This window comes from Semicossyphus pulcher, unplaced genomic scaffold, assembly GCF_022749685.1.
Source record: "Semicossyphus pulcher isolate SPU_LCO1_2020_fin unplaced genomic scaffold, fSemPul1.0.p SCAF_9, whole genome shotgun sequence".
Lineage (NCBI taxonomy): Eukaryota > Metazoa > Chordata > Actinopteri > Labriformes > Labridae > Semicossyphus > Semicossyphus pulcher.
The window spans coordinates 28,536,930-28,555,498 of record NW_027211770.1 but is presented as its reverse complement, the minus strand read 5'-3'; the positions used below and the strand labels follow the sequence as shown (position 1 = coordinate 28,555,498).

Genomic DNA, 18,569 nt, shown 5'->3' with positions numbered 1-18,569 from the left:
TACATTTTCTGTGCTTTGGTTTTGTGAAATGAGCTTGAGAACACACGCAATTAACTCTTTTATTCTTTAATGACACAAATACAGTACATTGAATGTTAATACAGTAAAATGAGAGCATGGAACATGTTCAATGTTTAAAAAAGAATTACACATTTAGTAAAAAAGGAAAAAACTACCAATTTTATTAGGCCTCATTGACCTTTGACCCCGGCAGGGTCACACTAGTGGGACTTTTTCCTCTCTTCACAGCGAGGGCCAAAGAAAGGGGGGCGACAGCGGCATTTGTCTGGAGAAATGCACTTCCCTCCATTCAGGCAGGGCTTAGTGCACACAGCTACAGCCGAGACAAAAACAGACAAAAAAACAACAAAAAACTGTTAATCATTCATGAAACCTGAGAAACATTTAATGACTGTGACGAGCCTGTAAATCTTAACACCACAAATCTAGCAACTGTTGTTTTGTGTGTCCTAAAGTGTTTCAATGTCTGAGTTTTCTCACATCTGGAAAAACACTGAGCTGCAGAAAACTTTCCTTTAGCAGACAAAAATATACAACTTATATGAGAACAGCCAAGAATGATGTAATTCAGTTTAAGATTTAGTCAGAGAATACACGGCCTAAACTGAACAGAAGGCTGAGCAGGAGAGGAAGAAGAGAGACAAAAGAAATCATGCTTGTAAAGTGCATTGATGCATAAGAAACTTCTTGGTCTGTTAGACCAGTTTGAACTCACCAGTATGGCAGGCGCCTCCCAGCCATCCCTCCGGACAGCTGCAGATTCCTGGAGCAACGCAGATTCCCCCGTTCCTGCAGCCCTGAGGACAGGTCGCTGCACAGGGAAAGAACCATAGAAAGAGATACTTGAGCTAGCTGCAGAAATAAGTAAATTTTGAAGAGTTGACATTTTGGGAAAAATTCCTTTTGTGTGGTCTGGCAAGGAGTTAGGTAGGAAGATCAATACATCTCCCACATCTGCATGCTAAATATTAAGACAGACTGCTGCCAATTTGCTTTGCTTAAAAACTGGATACATGGGGAATCAACTGGCCTACCATGTTAGACAGCTTGTAAATTAATCTATTCAAAATACAAAGCATGAACACGACAATCTGGGGTTTGACGAGGTTATGTGCCAAACTAGGTTAAGCTTACTTGCTGCTTGCTATAGTTTCATATGTTGTACAGACAAAAGAGGGGAAATAATCTTCTCTTCTAACTCTTGGCGAAAAAATTAACATATCTCAAAATAAGTGAAGAATGGCGTAAAGTTAGATATAACAAAAAATGCATTCCCAAGAAACTCAAATTTGTATGAAAGGTACTTTTTAGTAGAACCAGTCACATCTATGCTGTCCATCCATGATGTTGGGAGGTCAACAAGCTAGCTAACGAGCCAGACTCCTTAACAACACCAGGATGGATACACAGACATCTGATACACGATTGGAAGGCTAAATTGTTTACCAAAAGTGTTTAACAATCTGTACAAAATATAAGACAACAATCTGCAGAGACTTGATTTGTTTGAAGAATTCAGTTTAACAGTAAAAGGGGTTAAAATGTTCTTTTGCTTCTTCATTTAAAAGTTAAAATTCTACTTTTTGCTGGGCCCAACTTTCAATCTACTGCTAAGAATGTCTCTATCATCATACACAGTCTGTAAACATCATCCATAACCAACTGCTGCGGGGGCGGACTAAACGTTGCTTCCTGTCTTGACAGCAACTTGGAACTGGAATAGCATTTAAAATGTTTTTAGTAGGCGTTTGCTGATAAATAGCTCCAGCTGAGGGAGCGGCTCCATTTGGTGACTTTGACCCGTGGTGTTAATGGGGTAATTAGATGCGGCTATAAACGGACCCTCTTGGCATTTTGAGCCGCTCCAGCTTGAGGGGCAGATGCACTTGGCCACTCCGTTGACAGCGCTGCATTCTCCTCCGTTCCAACATCCTCCTTCACACGTCACTGCCAACAGATGGATACAGATCAGAGGAATCAGTAATGTTGTTATGAAATAGCTTTACCTACGCTGCACTGAGCATATTTACATTGTGAATTCCTAGTTCTCCAAGGCGCAATCCACCTGCAAAATGACTGCAATTGTACAACAAGCTCATGTCCTCCGTATAATATTCAGGGAATTTGGAGATTTTACCTTTCTGTGGATGACCTCTGTAGCACTAATATTGAGACCTTCATCTTAAGGCATATTTATATGATAATCTACAGCACATAATGGATGAGCAGCAGTTAATTAAATGTTTACTGCATCCTTACTGAACTACTGCTGCATCAATTTATTTCTGGGGAAAAATCTAGCAGCTCAACTTTCTGACAGGAAGGAATTCGGTGCATGTCTGGTAAAAGAGGGACAGCTGTGTGTTGGATATAGTTCTGCTGGATCACATGGATGAATGAAATACAATACAGGATGCAAGCAGAAAATACAGGATGGAGCAGAGTAACACAGATTTCCACACTGAGAAATGCTGCATGAACTTTCTTGCAAACATTCTCACAGCTTTCAGAGTCTCCTTACAAAAAATCTGCCAACAAATTCACAATAACTATTGGAACAAATAGAAGTTTAACTTAGAAGTCACTGCAAATAAACCTGCTCACCTTTGTGACAGTATCTTCCTCCATATCCTGGAGGACATCTGCATTTTCCTGGACGAAGACACACTCCTCCATTCTTACATTTCGGATAACAGTTGGCTGCATTCACACAAGGACACATACCATTTTGACATTACTGTTATAATACTCAAATTTTGGTCATTTTATACCATTCATCTTAGATTTTGTAGTTTTCACTAAGCAATTATATTACACATAAATAATCTACGAGTTTGTTTTTCTGCAGGAGAATACTTTAACCTGCACTAAAAATTGCACTGACAGGTTGAAACAAAACATGAATGAATGAAATCCTCAACTAGTTTTACACATCGTATGCATTTAAATACAAAAGTAAAAAAAGTTTGTAACATCACCATACTGGCAGGTCTCTCCTTCATAGCCCCTGGAGCAGAAGCATGTGTTGTTGCGGATGCAGATTCCTGCGTGTTGGCACGGCGGTTCACACTTCGCTTTGGGGTCAAAAACGAACCCGACCGCGACACCCCGGGGCGCGTCCGAACCCGCAGAGACAACGCCGAGAACAGCCAACAAGGATGCCAAGAGGACTGCTGAACCGAGACTCTCAAAACCCATGTTTGTCTGTCGTTACTCCTCTCAACTGTGAAGGACGAAGATGGAGGAGAGGAGAAGGTCCCCAACAAGAACTGAGACCTCTCCACGTCGCCCCCGCTGTTGCTAACAGGGAAAGTACAATCAGGTTCGAGACGGGGGGAGCACACGGAGTGGGGCGGGGAGTGTGTCCTGGGGTGGGGGCTTGCCGATTTGAACATAAAAGGGTGTGTGGTAAATAATCAAATTGGCCAAAAGATACTTTAACATAAATTGGATTAAGACTATATACAATATAATTGGCCAAACAACTTTTCCGAAAGCAACGTCCTGAAGCCCAACGGTTACTTTAGCTATTAGCTAGGTAGCTAACGGAAGCTAGGTTAAGTTAAAGTTGCCGTTAGTCATCTGGCTAGCTACTAACGTAAGCTAACGTTTTATTCATGTTGGGGCATTAACTAGCTAACTGGAAATTAGAAAAAAAAGAATGCTGCCAGCTCAAACGAAAGTTTGCGGATTGAACTAAAAATCAAATTATGCCATTGTTTTCTAGTTTAAATAAAGCACTGTCGTGTTTTTAACGTGGCTCAATCACACAAAGTACACTTAGCTAGATAGTTAGCTAACATTAGCTAGATATCGTCATTGACCCCGTCTGAACAACAAACGGGATTGTACACTTTCAGAATAAATGCATCTGCCTATAAATTTAAAACCTCACTGATGGGTCAGACAGTACTTACAAAATAACAATGTGTACCACTCATTGTATCAATACTTGTAAAGTCAGAACTTTTATATTAAACTTAAGTGACAATCCCAGTTATCACTGAAGTTTTTAATAATGACATACCAAATATATCAGACACAAGGGAATAATTTATGCAGCCATAACAACAAGAAGGCTTGAGTTTGAATGTTTCTCAACATATAGCTGCAATCAAGAGCAGGACAACATTATATTAAGCATTATGTGAGTTAAGATGACTTAAAAGATCTTATCTTGTAAAGGAAAAATATAACCAGTGTTCCAAGCTTTAAGAAAGTTTCAGTGTGGAGCCAACTGGGTTCTTATTTGCAAAAAGCCAGACCTGTTGCATGCTGTGAGTTCATGTAGTACACATGTGGAAAAGCCATTTCCTTTTTACCTGGTGAGAGGAAGTGCTGAGCCAGTATGAGCTATGGGGTGAGAGGAAGGTTCGCTGTAATGGCAATAACATATCCAAGTCAGTAGTGGTTGTGGCTCCTCTTCGCAGGGTCTCTGGACAGTGAAATCTGATGACTGAAAGCTAACAGGAAAGTAGCTTTCCATATGGTTGAATTTCATGCTGCAAAAAAGTTTTTCTACAGGCAGTAGCCTCTTCCATTGAGTCATAAACTTATATTATTAGATTACCTAAATGTTGCTTGTTGTAAAATCAGACATTTTGAGTAATTAATTGAACATTTTTTTTATCATGTTATTTAGTTTTGATGAACAAATATAGTTTTTGATGATTATCTGACTATCAACTTACCTTTTTTTAAAACACTGTGATACATTAATCTACTGTGCCTGACAAGCATATTATTCTCATCTGTAAAGAATAGGATGTTTTAATTCCTGGCATTGTCCATCATCATAACATGTTTACTTGTAAACCTTATTTTTATATCCAAGAAGAGAGAATATACTATACAAGAATTTAACAGCATATACATCATAGAAACACTTACATAAATGACAAATTCTGGACATATTACTAAAACTATTGTTACACCAGGTATTATTCAGTATCTATATATTAAATAAAAAACATGTCTGGCAAAAAGGAGTTAGATGTGTTGTGGCAGAATATTTATTTTGCAGTTTAACTTCTGGCAGTGGCAGTAAAATATAAGAAAGAATAAAACTTTCAAGATAAAATAAATTGGAATTTATTTACACAGAATATTCAGAATTGGTACTTATGAAATCACTTTGATTTCTGCCAACACATAGGTTATGTTGAATATCAATTTATCCTCCATAACATACACTTTAGGAAATTAACAGACTGTCAGCTAACAGTATAAGCCTAGACAGAGGGAAATCTGATAGTGCCTACTGTTTGTGTATGTGTGCATATTCCAGTGAAGCTCTGGTCCAAACCACTGACCTGGATCTCAGACAGGAAGTGAATTAGTGTGTGAATGAGTGCAACAGATGTGAACATACTGTGATACACTGGAGACATCTTATGCTTCTGCTGTAACGCAAGCAATGAGTATATGAGAACCTGTACTAAGTAATACAATGACATACAACATTGAAGGTGTTATCTGCACAAGTTTTACTTGAAAAATATAAATTAGAAGATTAAATCAAGACCAAATATAACAGATAAAGCTTTATTTAGTAGTTGATTGTTTGGATTCTCCTCAAACACATAAGTGGATTGTTGCTACTGTATTTCAAAGCATTGCTTAATGCCCTCTAGTGGTGAGACCAACAGCTGCTCTGTCCATTCAACAGTTTGTTCCAAGAGCAGCCTGGACAACAACTGGCCACATTGTCTTTGTATGCCATTGTATGGTTTTGATGTTTTTGGGTTAATATTACTAGAGCATTAGTATGCATGTTGTATTTTACAGCGAAAAGCAGTGCATCAAATTTTAACAGATCATCATCATGTGTTATCAGCAATACCTTCTTTAATACCTTCTAGTAAATCCACTTAAGATGACCCTAAAAACGGCCCCTTTTCTGTTTGTGACAATGCATTTTCCAGGTAATTCTAGGAGGGTTTAAAAACTGTATTTAGCTTAAGAAGTGGGGGGAATTTCTTAACACATAAAGAAACACTTCATTCCTTCAGATTATCAAAAACATTCAAATTTAACAGATTGGATTTGGAGATAATGGGGGTTTGACTGGACAGGACGGGTGTGAAAAAATTGCAATTTGTGAAGTTACTAATGCTGTCAGAAAAATGCACTGTAGTTAAACAGTACAATATTTGTCTCTGAGATGACTACAAGTATAAAGTACCCAAAATGTCTTCTAAATACAGTGAATCAATATGAAAGTATGCTATTAGGTAACAATGAAAAAACAGCTTTGGGATCTTCAGCAGAGTTGCTGTCGATTAATTGACCACTCAGTGCCACCTAGTGTGTACAGAAAATACTGCAGGCACACCCCAAAAAAAACTGCAGAAACTTTCAAAATAAGTCATGACTTTATTTCAGCTTCATGCATCAGAAAAAAATGGAAAGGAGGTTGCAACAGAGCGATACTTACACACTGTCCATCAGCAAATATCAAGCAAGTTGGATTCTTAATTTTCTTATGAGGACTGTGTAGACATGTGATTAACTGTCAGTAAAACTTGCGGCATTTTATGTGACAAAGTTTGAAATTTAAAATAAATGTTTAAAACATTTTTTTGTTATGGGCGTCCACTTCAGTACATTTCATAATATATTAAAATATTTAAACATGATTAATTATTGACTTCTGATAATCATAAGCCAATTTAAAATCATACCCTGTAGTAAAAGGATAAAGGGAAGTCGTAATAATTCAAGAATCAACTCAAGAATAGCAGTCAAGTCATGTTTTAGAAGCAGAGAGGATCAAAATAGTAAAAACATTATTGCGAATGACACCACAGCCCACACAAAATCTCATTTAAGGGAAGAAAGGTGCTCCCTCATCAGAAATTATTCTTCATAAAAACACATTTTGAAGCAAGCCAGAAGGAAAAGTTCATATTTTACATTGACATTTACACGTTTGTGCATTTTAAAGCCAGCTAAGCTCCCGCATTTGCTATGAAACTAAAAATGATTTCCCTTTTACAAAGTTATTTTCTAAGTGACTTGCACTATGTTACAGTCTTCACAGTAGTCGCGTTTGAGTTTCAATCAACCAGGTAAATGATGCGTAAAGAAGACTTATACTACCTTTACTCAAGCAGAAAATAAGAACTCTGAGCCAAAATAAACACAAAAACAAATGACAAAGGATAATAAGTCATCTATATTGCACTACACAACATCATGTATTCCACTTTTAGTTAAAATAAAAAGAACGGCTGCTGTATGAAGGAATGAAACAATACTCTAAAAGAAGAAGTATGGAACAGCTCAGTGGTTTTCACTGTCTAAAAAGGGTTGTATTTTTTTTATCAAAAGTGGTAAAGAATATTAGGAGGCTTTCCCTTTCCACTCATTCACCATTCATATTCATATCTTTATGTAGGAGCCAGTTTAAAGTGCATCATATCTGAAACTACCTTCCTTTGATTCAACTATGGAGGAGTGAAAGTGTAAACATGATGGGAATGTCAACCAATAACGTGAATATTAAATTATATCTGTATTTTGTTGGCACCAGGGTGAAAAATGACAACAAACCTCGAGGTAAATCCTGCAAAACTTTGGCTCTGGCAGGTAAGATTTTTCTTCTTTTACCAGCACTGTATTACAAGCTACCAACCAATACCTCTTAAGATCACAACTGACTTATAAAAGGAAGAAAGTGGTTGGGGATTTAAGAATGGATGAGCCATGTGACTAACAAAAGAAAGGTTATGACCCCACCCATTATGCCATTGTCACTGAGCAAAGATTTCCTATATTGAGGTCCGCCCAGTCATCAATGTGAGAACCTCAGCCACAGCAGTACGTGACGCCTGTCTGCGCTCTTCTTCTTGCCTTGCCTTATTGGTAGACCTGAATGTGCTCATGCAAGGAGGTGGTGTTGCCCCCACAGTCCACGTACTGGTACATCTCCTGGGAGACCTGCTCTGCGTGGCCAAAGTATGATGTCGTCACCGTGACCCTGGAGATTTACCACAGAGTCAAGTGCTGTACATCAGATATCAAGGTAAGAAAGACTGTCCATTTTTAATCCTTCACTGATGTGTGTCTGGTGGGAAACTGCTCTTCTTAAAAGGTGTTCAGACCAAAAGAGAGGCACATTTTAAAAAGACCATTAAAAAGAGGTTGGGTAAATTTGTGTTATTGGCATAACGGCAAGAGTTGAACAGGTCTGCGAGGAATTCAAAATTTGTGTGATGCTGTCATAAAAACCTGACATTGCATTACAAATCTTTGCTTCAGACCTAAAGCCTGAATTCGGACTTTTTACAAACCTGCAAAATGTTATTTCTGCATTATTTTGACCCAGTTATTTCAATTTAATGACGTGAATTTCTGTTTATTTTGGGTACATAAAGCTGTAAGCCAGATTTCAGCCAATGTTTGATTTGCTAGATCCAACAGATCCTGGTTCTGAGCCTAGCTTAGCAGAACCTGACCTTGCCAACAGGTCATATTGGGCAAAGGCTGACCTCAAGTAGCTGGAAGTTACTAGAAGGAAGAATAAATCCAGACACAGTCCCTTGAGAAGGCAGTAACATTTACTGAGCTGTGTGCACCTCCAGATAATGTTGGCTAGATGGCATTTGGTTTTCCAACCAACCTTGAAGAGAGAATGTTCGCTGGTTGTGTTTATTGAAAAATTTCCTGGAGGTCAAAGTCAACAAAAATTAACTTTTGGTCTGAACAGTTTTAACATCAAAAGACTTTAGTTTAAGTAAATTAAGTAGATTTCAGGGGCAGAACTTTTTGGTCCACTGAATCCAATTTAGTTGATCCACAGGTGGTGAATAAATATCTAACCTGTATTAGTTTTTATCACATTGTTTTCTAAATTTCTAAATGCATCAAACTGAAGCCTGCAGCAAACACAAGTGGCGTTTAAGTCATTATAGTCTGGCAGTAAAACAACTGAAGTGCAAGAGTTGGCTTTATGGTAATAGCTGCTTCTTCTCTTTCCAATTCACACTGGGACTCAGCCTAATATTACTCGCCGAGAAATGTGTTCTTTGGCTTTGACTACAGGGAATTAAGTTAACTAATAAAGACTATTTCTGCTTTGGAGAAAAGTTTGCTGCTAAATTCACAATCTGTTGAAATGTCGACATTTCGGTATAAGTGAGCAATGCTCTCAAATACCCATTTGTCCCCTGTTTGTCTGAGCAGTTCTTCACAACAGAGGGCTGTGTTGTTTCTGGGCAGCCATGCAGTATGTGTGGGTGGAACTATGTGAGTGTGAAGTAGAGTTCACAGGATTGATGTGGAAGTATGAAAGAAAAATCACACCAAATAATGACAATAAATCAAATAGTGGAAGTTATTATAGAAAGGAAAACATCAGAAAGTTTGATGTGAATGAAAAGTACATTTAAAATACTCACTGCATCATGACCACTATGTTGTGAACTTTAATGGCTGACAAGGTGCAGTAGTCGCTGTAAGAAAAGAAGGGATTTATTATTGAACATAATCGAAGTGTAAACATTTCTATGACTTCTAGCAAGATACTTACAACATGTAACTCATCTCATCAGCAATGGTGGTGGGAACTGTGTAGTCAATCTGCAATAAACACAATTTATGAAGCATTTGAGAAGAAAATCAACATTATATATCAACATAGTGCACATTTATTCATACAAAGGAATGTAATCTTGTCTGGTTTTGTTCTTAATTCTGTTTGATCAGTTGCCAGTGGTCCATTATTGAGCAGTGGTACCAAGATTTGTAATGTCACAAGACTCTGAGACAATGAGACTTAAACGGTGCTTAAAACATGTTTGAAGTCTGGATTTCTGCAGAAACAAGATTGATATTGTTTTTCAAGCAATCATGTGACAAGTCTGTGAGTCAAGTTTAATGAGGTTCCTCTGTATTTTTTGCTATATGGCTGTATCATGTAGCTGTTGTGTACGCTGTACGAGTTGCAGTCGTTACTAAGGTGCATCAGAATTTCGGTTTTCTGTATCCTGTACTCATGAATACATTTTCTTAGCAGTCATTACTTTGTAGATGTAAAGACCTTTTAAATGTAGTTTTTTGTGCATATGGAGTAAAATGTATTCCGGCCTACCTGCCGCTCATCCAGCGGTATGATCACTGAGCTGTTGTTGAACTTGGTCTTGCCTATCACCGTCTTAGAAAACTGCACTTGGGCTGTGATGTTGGTCACAGACACGGCGTAGTAGTTATTATTGGTGATATTCAGAGTGCTCTGCATGGAAGAAGAAAAAAGGTGTGAGAATCTGGCAAGACGGTCTCATTGTTGTAATTACAAATGTATAAATGTAAAGCATTTAAAACCTGCAGTTAAGTTTTGGTTACTTAGGTGCAGTGGAAGGAAGCTGTACACAAAACACTGACATATTATCACATTTGAAGTTGATATGTTGAAATATTTTGCAACAGGTTGCTCATTTACATGTCCAGCTGACAAGTTGCAACACTCATTTATTTAGAGGCATGTTTGTTTTTTTGCCATCAAGTGGGTTTCTGTCCAATATTCACTCTTTTTAGATTGATTTTGAGTCCACACCAAACCTCAAGGAAAAAAGTCTTTAACTGCGAAATGCTCGACAGTTTTCATCTAGTTGCTAACTCTGCTGTTTGGTGTTAAAACAGTGAAGTACTGAGTGGTTTATAAAGCTTTTTGGCTGAAAAATACCTGCATAATGCAGCAGAAAACTGGGGGAACAAAAAGTAGTGGTCCAGAAAACCAACAAAATAAGCTGAAAGACACAATTAAGGTCTGTATATCCAGTGTAGAAGTATTGATTAAAGTAATCTTGAGGTTTGGTCAAAATGTTAGATATTAACAAAAGCCAAATATTTAACTATCCTACATGTTTTTTTTTTCCAAGCTCATTTTAAATGAGGGGAGAACAGCTATACAGCCTTACAGTAATGTTGAGATAGACGATTCGTTTGTCCAGATCATAGGAGACGTAGGCCGACTTCACTCCCACGTAGGACACATCAATAGAGCGAGGGAACAGAAAGAACACAGCCAGGCCAGACAGCAGCAGGCACAGGGCCACTGATATCGTGACATACAGCTTTCTGCAGGGACAAAGAAAAGAGAAGTGAGACCCTGAAACCAGCTGATAACTTCAAAGTCTTCCCTGCCATTGTGTCCGTGCGTTCATTGAATTTCATCACACACAGAGCTAACACAGTTAATCTTTACACTCTGTGCAGACTTACGTCCTGCTCGGCCTGAGCCTTTGGTCGCTGTATGGAATCAGAGCCACGAGCTGATTCTCTTGACCTGTTGAATAATTCAAGGACAGAAAGGAAATCAGTATTATTTTACTGTTGGATGCTGTATGTAGTAAGATTTGCACTATTCAACACTGCTGTACAACTCCCAAGAAGCATCTCAGCCGTATCTCAAAGTTGACTTTTTCCTGATGGCTAGTTCTTAATGCACAAAAATAAATGACAGAATAAAAAACGGAATACAATTCTATGCATTCATGACTTAGTTCCTTGGCTATAATTAGTGTGTGTAGCAATCGTGACCACATTCCTGGTTTGTTACACTGCAGCAGCAGCAGCAGATGTGTCATCTGAGAAAAAGGCACGAATTGCACAAACTGCACATATTTAGGAGCATCATCTTTAATTTAACCTGTTTACACAATCCTTAATACTCTGGGGTTAACATAGTTGAAAATGTTAAGGGATGTTGTATTGTAATGTCTTTCAGTTAGCTAACTTTGTCTTTAAATCCTGGAAAAGAAGGCAATATGGCCTATGGATCGAGTCTGCAAACACTGTATGAATACAAGTTTCATATCTTTATGGGCATTGCATTTTTATATGAGAACTTTTGGAGATTTGTGTCTTGTAAGCATATATTAGCAGGCTATATGGACGTATTTAATGCATGAAGCTAGAAACCTTCAATTGTTTCCACTGCCACATGATTTGTTTTAATGTACAGCTTGACGTAAAGTAAGGTGAACAGATAGACAAAGGTCCTGTTTTGTATAAATGGTTTCCCGTTTGCCACAAACACATCCTGGTTAAAGGCGTGTACACTTGTTCAACTCAAACCTCTACCTGGCTGAAATATAAACTGTGTTTATATTAGCTGTGTTTGCTCTTCGAATATGTTTATTGTGAAGCATTGCACACTGGTCTTGTTGGTAAAGTCAATGTTATTGAGAACAACCTTAATTTTGAGACTAACTTTTTAGGGGCACTACACTTCATACAAACTTACAATGTAAACCTTTAATGGTCATTGGTAGTGATAACTGACATGTACAAAGTTTTACCTCTTGGGATTCTGCCGGTGCCCTGACACGTGGGGCATGTGACACTGTCTCGTCCGGTGAACTCCACGTAGGGAAACTGAGAAACATCTCCGTTCTTTCCATCCTCCTCTGTCTGACTGTCGCCAGCAGCCGTCAGTGCGTCCTGGCTTTCGTCTTTGTGCTTGCCTAAGTGTGACTGGGACTTGCCCATAGCTGCAGATGTCTGTACACAACACAAAAAGATAGCATGAGGAGAGAGAGGAACTGCCATTTACAGATGGTGCAGCAGGATGCGCTGACTAACCACATGCCACACAGGCGTTTGAATGTGAAATTGGTTCTGGAAGGAGTCCAAGGAATATTTCCCAGGAGAACACGCTGCGACAAGAGCACTGTCCATGATGAAATATAACTTATAAAACAGAAATAATTTAGTTGACATCAGTGAACACGAGGTTTGAGACTCTTTTGTATCACCTAGGGTGTGATGATATTCTTTTATAACCCAATATTAGTAGGTTTAATTCATGAGAACCTTATGTTAAAAATCATCCAATTGCAATTGCCTACTTTTAATGTAGAAAGCTATAGTTACATAAAACAACAGTATTTAGTTTTTCTAACAAAATATTACTGTATGTCTAGATTATGGTAAGCAAAGTAGTAGTACAACAGTGCAGAAATACTGTTACAAGAAAGGTCTGCATTTAAAAGCTTGCTTAAATAAAAGTACTAAAGTTCAAGCATCAACATATACTTACATCCTGAAGGTAAAATAGTCATTATTTAGAATTGACCATATCAAAATAAGATGTGTTAGATTATTAGATTTGACTAATTGATGCATTATTATGCATATCACTTGTTGGAGCTGTTAAAGTATGGCTAATTCTAATTTATGTATTGCTAAGTAGCTTGTGACTTTCCCCCAGAGATGACCTAAGTCTTAAATTAACCAATAAGAGCCTACAAAGGAATTAGTTGTTTATTATGCTTTCTTCTATTAATTTCTATCTGCACAGTAACTAGACTAAAGGTATTAAACAAGTGTACAGAAGTAATAGTACAATACTTCCCTCTAAAATGTAAGGGAATCTGAGTTTAAAGTAGCAGAAAATGCAAACACTCTGTAAAGTACAACTACACGTTGTACTCAAGAATATTACTTGAGTAAATGTACATGTAGTTACGATCCTCCATTGCTGTTGGGTAGGTCTGTGCTAGATGTATCACAGTCATGTTAGTGAGAATAACAAGATTATCCACTATATCTTTGGACACTGGAGATGTCTAAAATTTTTAACGTCATATTGGATAAGCAAAGACAACTAAAGAGACCAACAGTAAAAAAAAAATGTCACGCAGGTTGTCCCTCTGACACGATGCCTTTTGTGTCAACATATATTTTCAGCACACCCAGGCCGCCATGCTGCTGAGCCTCAGCCAAGAACACAACGTACCGGCCGGAGGAAAACTGATGTAACACCCTTATCCATCTTACGTAAAGCGATATTAAACATTTAAACTATTATTTTTAACACAATCGGACAAATTTAATTCCATTACGTCACGTTATTCGGACATTTAGTTCAATTACACTGATCAACGGTCGCTCTGCAGAACGTTCCGCGATGCACACGAAACAAACATCACCAGTGTCTTATCGCTGAATATTTTACAATCGATAAATTGCACACCATTTTTCCGTTTCTTACCTATTTTTTTGTTTTATTCTGACTTCTCTGCCATTCGCTGTGTCGTCGCTATTTGTTGTGGTCACAGCAGTGAGAAGAATGAAGCCGACGGGAACGCCCCCCTCCTCTTCTCATTGGACAGAGTCATGTTGTGGGACATATCAGTTTCCACCGTGCAGGTCGACCAAAACAACGCAGATGGACCGTAAATTACTGTGACAGAACAGCAACACAGACTCTGTGGAGGCATTGCAAGGTCACTAGTGACACAAACTCTGGTATAAAATAAAGTACAACACGCTACTTTGCAATAATTTCCACGGAAATACCAGTTATAACTCTAACCTTCTTATTAAAGTTAAAGTAACCATATAGGCCTATACATTTGTCTAAAGGTAGGTAAAAGTTCAGGTGCTTTAAATATTTAAAATACAGTAAAAGAAATGGAACTTACTTTAATAATTAAAACCTCGAAGAAGCATATTTGAAAGTCAGCACAACCTCCTTTAGAGGATTGCATCAATATACAGGTATAAAGTGTTTTGATGTTACCTTGCTATCAATAACAACATTTTAATATTTAATTGTATATGGTTGTATTGAGGCCAATTTTGGACCCAAGCATTTGTATACATTTAAAAAGTTACATTTCAACTTTGATATAATACAGGTATATGTATTATATTATTGGAATATTATAATAATTAGTGTCTTTATCTTTTAATCAACATTAAAATATTGCAGCGAGTTAGGTGAATACTTTATATACTGTTTGGTAGTTTTCATAACATGTTTGTCATATGTTTGATATGTGAAATCTATACCTGCTAACTTATTAGTAATCAAGGCTGTACATTAAATGTAGCAGAATGAAAAGTACAATATTTGCCTCTGAAATGCAGTAAGTTTGAATATAAAGTAGAACAAAATGGAAGTTTGACAGTTTGATAATGAAACAGACCCAACGAATGTTTTGCAATCATGTGTCAGTAGGGAAACCCGTCAGGCTCAACTGAGATCAGTATCAGTTAAAAACGAGAACACAAACTGACCTGCTATGCCACACAGTAGGTAATTGTGTTCTTGTTTTTTGACTGAAAAATCAATGATCCAACCTCATGTATACTGTTCTCACACTATAGAGTTAATAATTAGCCTCACACTAAGACGCATCACGGCCAGCATTTTGAAACTTTGTCTCATATAAGATGAACCAGTCAGCATCATGGATGTACGACGGCTGCAGTTCCTGGAATATCTTGTCAGCTGACAGAAACATGTCAAAGAGGTTCCCAGTGGGAGCAAAGTTTTCCACAACCACCACCATTGTCACTCTTAATCAGCCACAAGTCACCACGTTAATCCATTAGGCTACCGAAAACAGATGTAACTCAGTGGAAACTTTATTACAGATTTAAAAACAGACGTCAAGAGGTTTGATAATGAAGAGGAAAACATTAATATAGTTTGATTTTTTCAGATTTTAGTTGCGAAAGTAAAGTAAATGTTTAATGTTGACAATTGTTTTGTTTGTTTTGTCTTTACTGAGGTTGCAGCAGTGCACTTTTCTAGCATAAATCCCTAAAAGAAGATTAAATACTAACTGCATTTAAATGGTTTAGGAAGATTAAACATCCTATTAAAGATTATTTCATTTTCCTCGTGGCGGACTAACTACACAAAAGTGTTTAATGAGATCAAATTAAGTTATGTCTATAATTACTGTATTTTATCATAAATTGTATAAATAACTAGTTATAAACTGTGTGTAGGACTAAGATTTAACTCCTGAAGACGTCTAAGAATGGGCTATGAGACATGTCAGCTCACTAAAACCAGTGTGTGGATGTACTCTCCTGCAGCCAGATGATGGCAGTGTGCTGCCATGTGTGAATGCGTGACTCAGCAGCACTAAGTAGATGAATCCTCTTGTCAACAACAACACTGTCTTTAATGCCTGTGAGCAAACATCAAATTATCGTCATAATAGATTACTTTTAATCTATTTAATCTCTCATAGGAGAATTTCATAGGAACCACTTTCAATAATGTATAACCTGGCGTGCTGAGGGAAAAGCACACATGGAAAATAGCTAATAGAAATAATAACCTGTACTGCTTTTGCACTGTGCAGAACACTGACCTGGGTCAGGTTAACATTTGCAAACATCGATTAGTTTTGAGTACAGGAGGGGTTAGATGATTAAGGGCAATACAGTTTTTCATTTGTTCCCCACTTTCATATGATGGTTTAACTCAGTGACAGTCATTGTACAGTGCTGTATGCAGGAACCATCTGGTATTAACACTAGAATGTGCTAAAAATAGGAAGTAAATGCTGTGTGACACAGGTTGGCTTTTACAATGACCTAGTTGGCATCATCACCCAGTTTGTCATAAAGCCAGTGCTAAATGACAGAAATCAGCATCAACTGCGTCCCTGAATATCCCCTTAAGTACGGATTTTCTTCTTTAGAGGAAATGTGTTTTTCATGATGTGCATTCCCAGTATTTGTTAAAGGTTTTATGAACCAACTATAGCGTGAGTTAAACAGTGATTTTCCAGCGAGAACATTAACTTGTTGTTGAACTTGTAGCACAGGAATATGTAAACTGGAGAAAGATTTATAATACAGATCCGCCTCTGCTGATACAAGTGTTTGGGATGAGAATACTTCCTCATTAACTGGGTTGGAATTACCACCTGCTATGTATCAGTAGGTGGTGGTGGGTTTGTCAACTCACAAGGCACTTTGGCAGGAAACCAGCCATTGTTCAGAGCTCCAGTTGCATCTAAAGGAGGCGATCGCTGCAGATTGTTTTCCCTGATCTGAACCTTCGTGGGAAGTCTTCTGGTTTTGTAATCTTTCATCCCAGCAGGTTAGAGATTGTGAATTTTTGATTTGCATTCCCTGATGCTTAAGCCAAGATTGTACTCCTACTTTCTCTGATGTTCATTCCAACTATGAGCTAGTTGAAAGACTCAGAGAAGACTGTACTTTTCTGTTTATTTATTGATGCTTTCCAAGTATAAGAATTGTGGCTTTCTGCTGATAGTCTTCCTCGACATAATGTCATGACAGGAGTGTGTTGTGTTCGCATCACGTTGTTGCTCCGACTCAATAAGGATACTTTTATTCGTGCACTGCCTTATAGTATAGGCTACTTTCTTGCTTAGTGCCTAAATAGCAAAAGGGTAGTTCTGTCTTAAATGTAAGCGGTTATGTACTTACCATAAAGGACTATGCAACTTTTACCACTTCTTCTTCTTCCCCCACTTCTTCTTTTAGCACAGGAGCATTATCCCCAACATTTGAAAGCAGTTTTTAGCACAAACATTTGACTGCAATTCACCATATCCACATGGTGGCCATTTTTCTTTGACTCACACTCAGGGTGGGAAGCTCAGATGCTGATATCATGTCATACAGCTGAATTCCAACTCATATAAATGTATGGAATCTAACAAGTGGTATCATTTCACCGCTTCTTGATTTATCAGTAACTATGAAAAGACAATGGTGACAATCTGGAGGGACATTAGCAACTGTTAGACACTAGCTAGTTAGCATTCAACCAGTTCTGATATTACAGTTAACAATCCATCATTTCCGTTAGTTAGGAATATCTACCTAAATTGAAAGAGCTGTAACTTTGCGTTGCTTGCCTGTGCCCTCTTGTTTCATGCAATTTGTGCCGATGATGTGTCCTGCGCTTCTGCTACATAGCAAGAATGGCTACTGTTAAAGGTGAGAAGTGTCCAGCATGTCCAGCATTACACACTCAACTTTTTCACCCTCATGAGCGCACCATCTGGGTCCTGTTAGTGCAGGGCTTCTTGCCAAAACGTCAGTGTGAGCGGACTTATACACTCAAAATAGCAAGTGTAAGTACAAAGGAATGCAAATTGATGCACAGGGGTGGATTCCTAACAAACCACACTTAGGTGGTTACAAGGTATCAAGATCGACAATTTAACAAAAGAAGAAAATGTGCCGTCAGCTTGTTTTAAACCCAATGCTTGCAAAGGGTTAAATGTGTTGCGATTCCTCCCCTAATATCAGAATCTTCTCCTGTCGCTGCCTATCAAAGCACCAATACAGTCGTGTACTACACAGGGACGACTAATTCGTTCTGAATCACCGTGAGGCATATGAAAACACCTCGGCAGCAGCAGTCTGAGGAGGCAGGTTAAAAGCGGCAGCGCTGGTCCGGTCTGCTGTGTGAGGAAGCTGCCTGTGTGTCCCCGATAAGAGGGAGTGAGTGGTGAGGACACGTCAGCCTACTTCAGGTGTCAGCACTTCAAACCAGAAGCACAGCTTCACAGGGAATGTGTAAAAACTCCATATTGCAGAGGTGAAGTGGAGGATATTCCATGTTCATAGTATTTGATGTCTGGTGTCAACTTGTTCTTAACCTGGAAAAAAAAGAAAAATGAATCCTCGGAGTGGTGACTCATTGGATTTCTGCACACGGAAGCTTTCTGCTCCTGTTTTGCTCCTGTAGGGAAAGCACACTTTACATTTAATTGAAAAGCCTCTTGTGGTGTATTACAGTAATTTACAGCTTTGCA

The 18,569-nt window shown here is 38.1% G+C and overlaps 2 protein-coding genes across 2 annotated transcripts; both read right to left on the bottom strand.

The window, feature by feature from the left end:
* Window positions 1–45: 45 nt before the first annotated feature.
* Window positions 46–3,312, bottom strand: seraf (Schwann cell-specific EGF-like repeat autocrine factor). The gene is made up of 5 exons (XM_069655854.1): window positions 3,000–3,312; window positions 2,626–2,721; window positions 1,864–1,968; window positions 737–832; window positions 46–334 (listed from the first exon to the last, which is right to left on the bottom strand). Exons 1-5 carry the CDS (start codon window positions 3,217–3,219, stop codon window positions 222–224), a joined length of 630 nt encoding a protein of 209 aa, XP_069511955.1. The 5' UTR covers window positions 3,220–3,312; the 3' UTR covers window positions 46–221.
* A 3,064-nt stretch (window positions 3,313–6,376) lies between these two features.
* Window positions 6,377–14,078, bottom strand: tmem106ba (transmembrane protein 106Ba). The gene is made up of 8 exons (XM_069656077.1): window positions 14,018–14,078; window positions 12,324–12,525; window positions 11,245–11,308; window positions 10,941–11,100; window positions 10,115–10,255; window positions 9,554–9,603; window positions 9,423–9,476; window positions 6,377–8,002 (listed from the first exon to the last, which is right to left on the bottom strand). Exons 2-8 carry the CDS (start codon window positions 12,511–12,513, stop codon window positions 7,882–7,884), a joined length of 780 nt encoding a protein of 259 aa, XP_069512178.1. The 5' UTR covers window positions 12,514–12,525; window positions 14,018–14,078; the 3' UTR covers window positions 6,377–7,881.
* Between the last annotated feature and the right edge of the window lie 4,491 nt (window positions 14,079–18,569).

Excerpts from the sequence above, each read along its gene's own strand:
- seraf (XM_069655854.1), bottom strand. The coding sequence starts at position 3,219 with ATGGGTTTTGAGAGTCTCGGTTCAGCAGTCCTCTTGGCATCCTTGTTG. Across the intron at positions 1,969-2,625 it reads AGGAAGATACTGTCACAAAG|TGACGTGTGAAGGAGGATGT; the intron begins GTGAGCAGGTTT and ends ATCTGTTGGCAG. Across the intron at positions 335-736 it reads GGGAGGCGCCTGCCATACTG|CTGTGTGCACTAAGCCCTGC; the intron begins GTGAGTTCAAAC and ends TCTCGGCTGTAG.
- tmem106ba (XM_069656077.1), bottom strand. The coding sequence starts at position 12,513 with ATGGGCAAGTCCCAGTCACACTTAGGCAAGCACAAAGACGAAAGCCAG. Across the intron at positions 10,256-10,940 it reads TCGTCTATCTCAACATTACT|AGCACTCTGAATATCACCAA; the intron begins GTAAGGCTGTAT and ends TCTTCCATGCAG. Across the intron at positions 9,477-9,553 it reads GATGAGATGAGTTACATGTT|CGACTACTGCACCTTGTCAG; the intron begins GTAAGTATCTTG and ends CTTTTCTTACAG.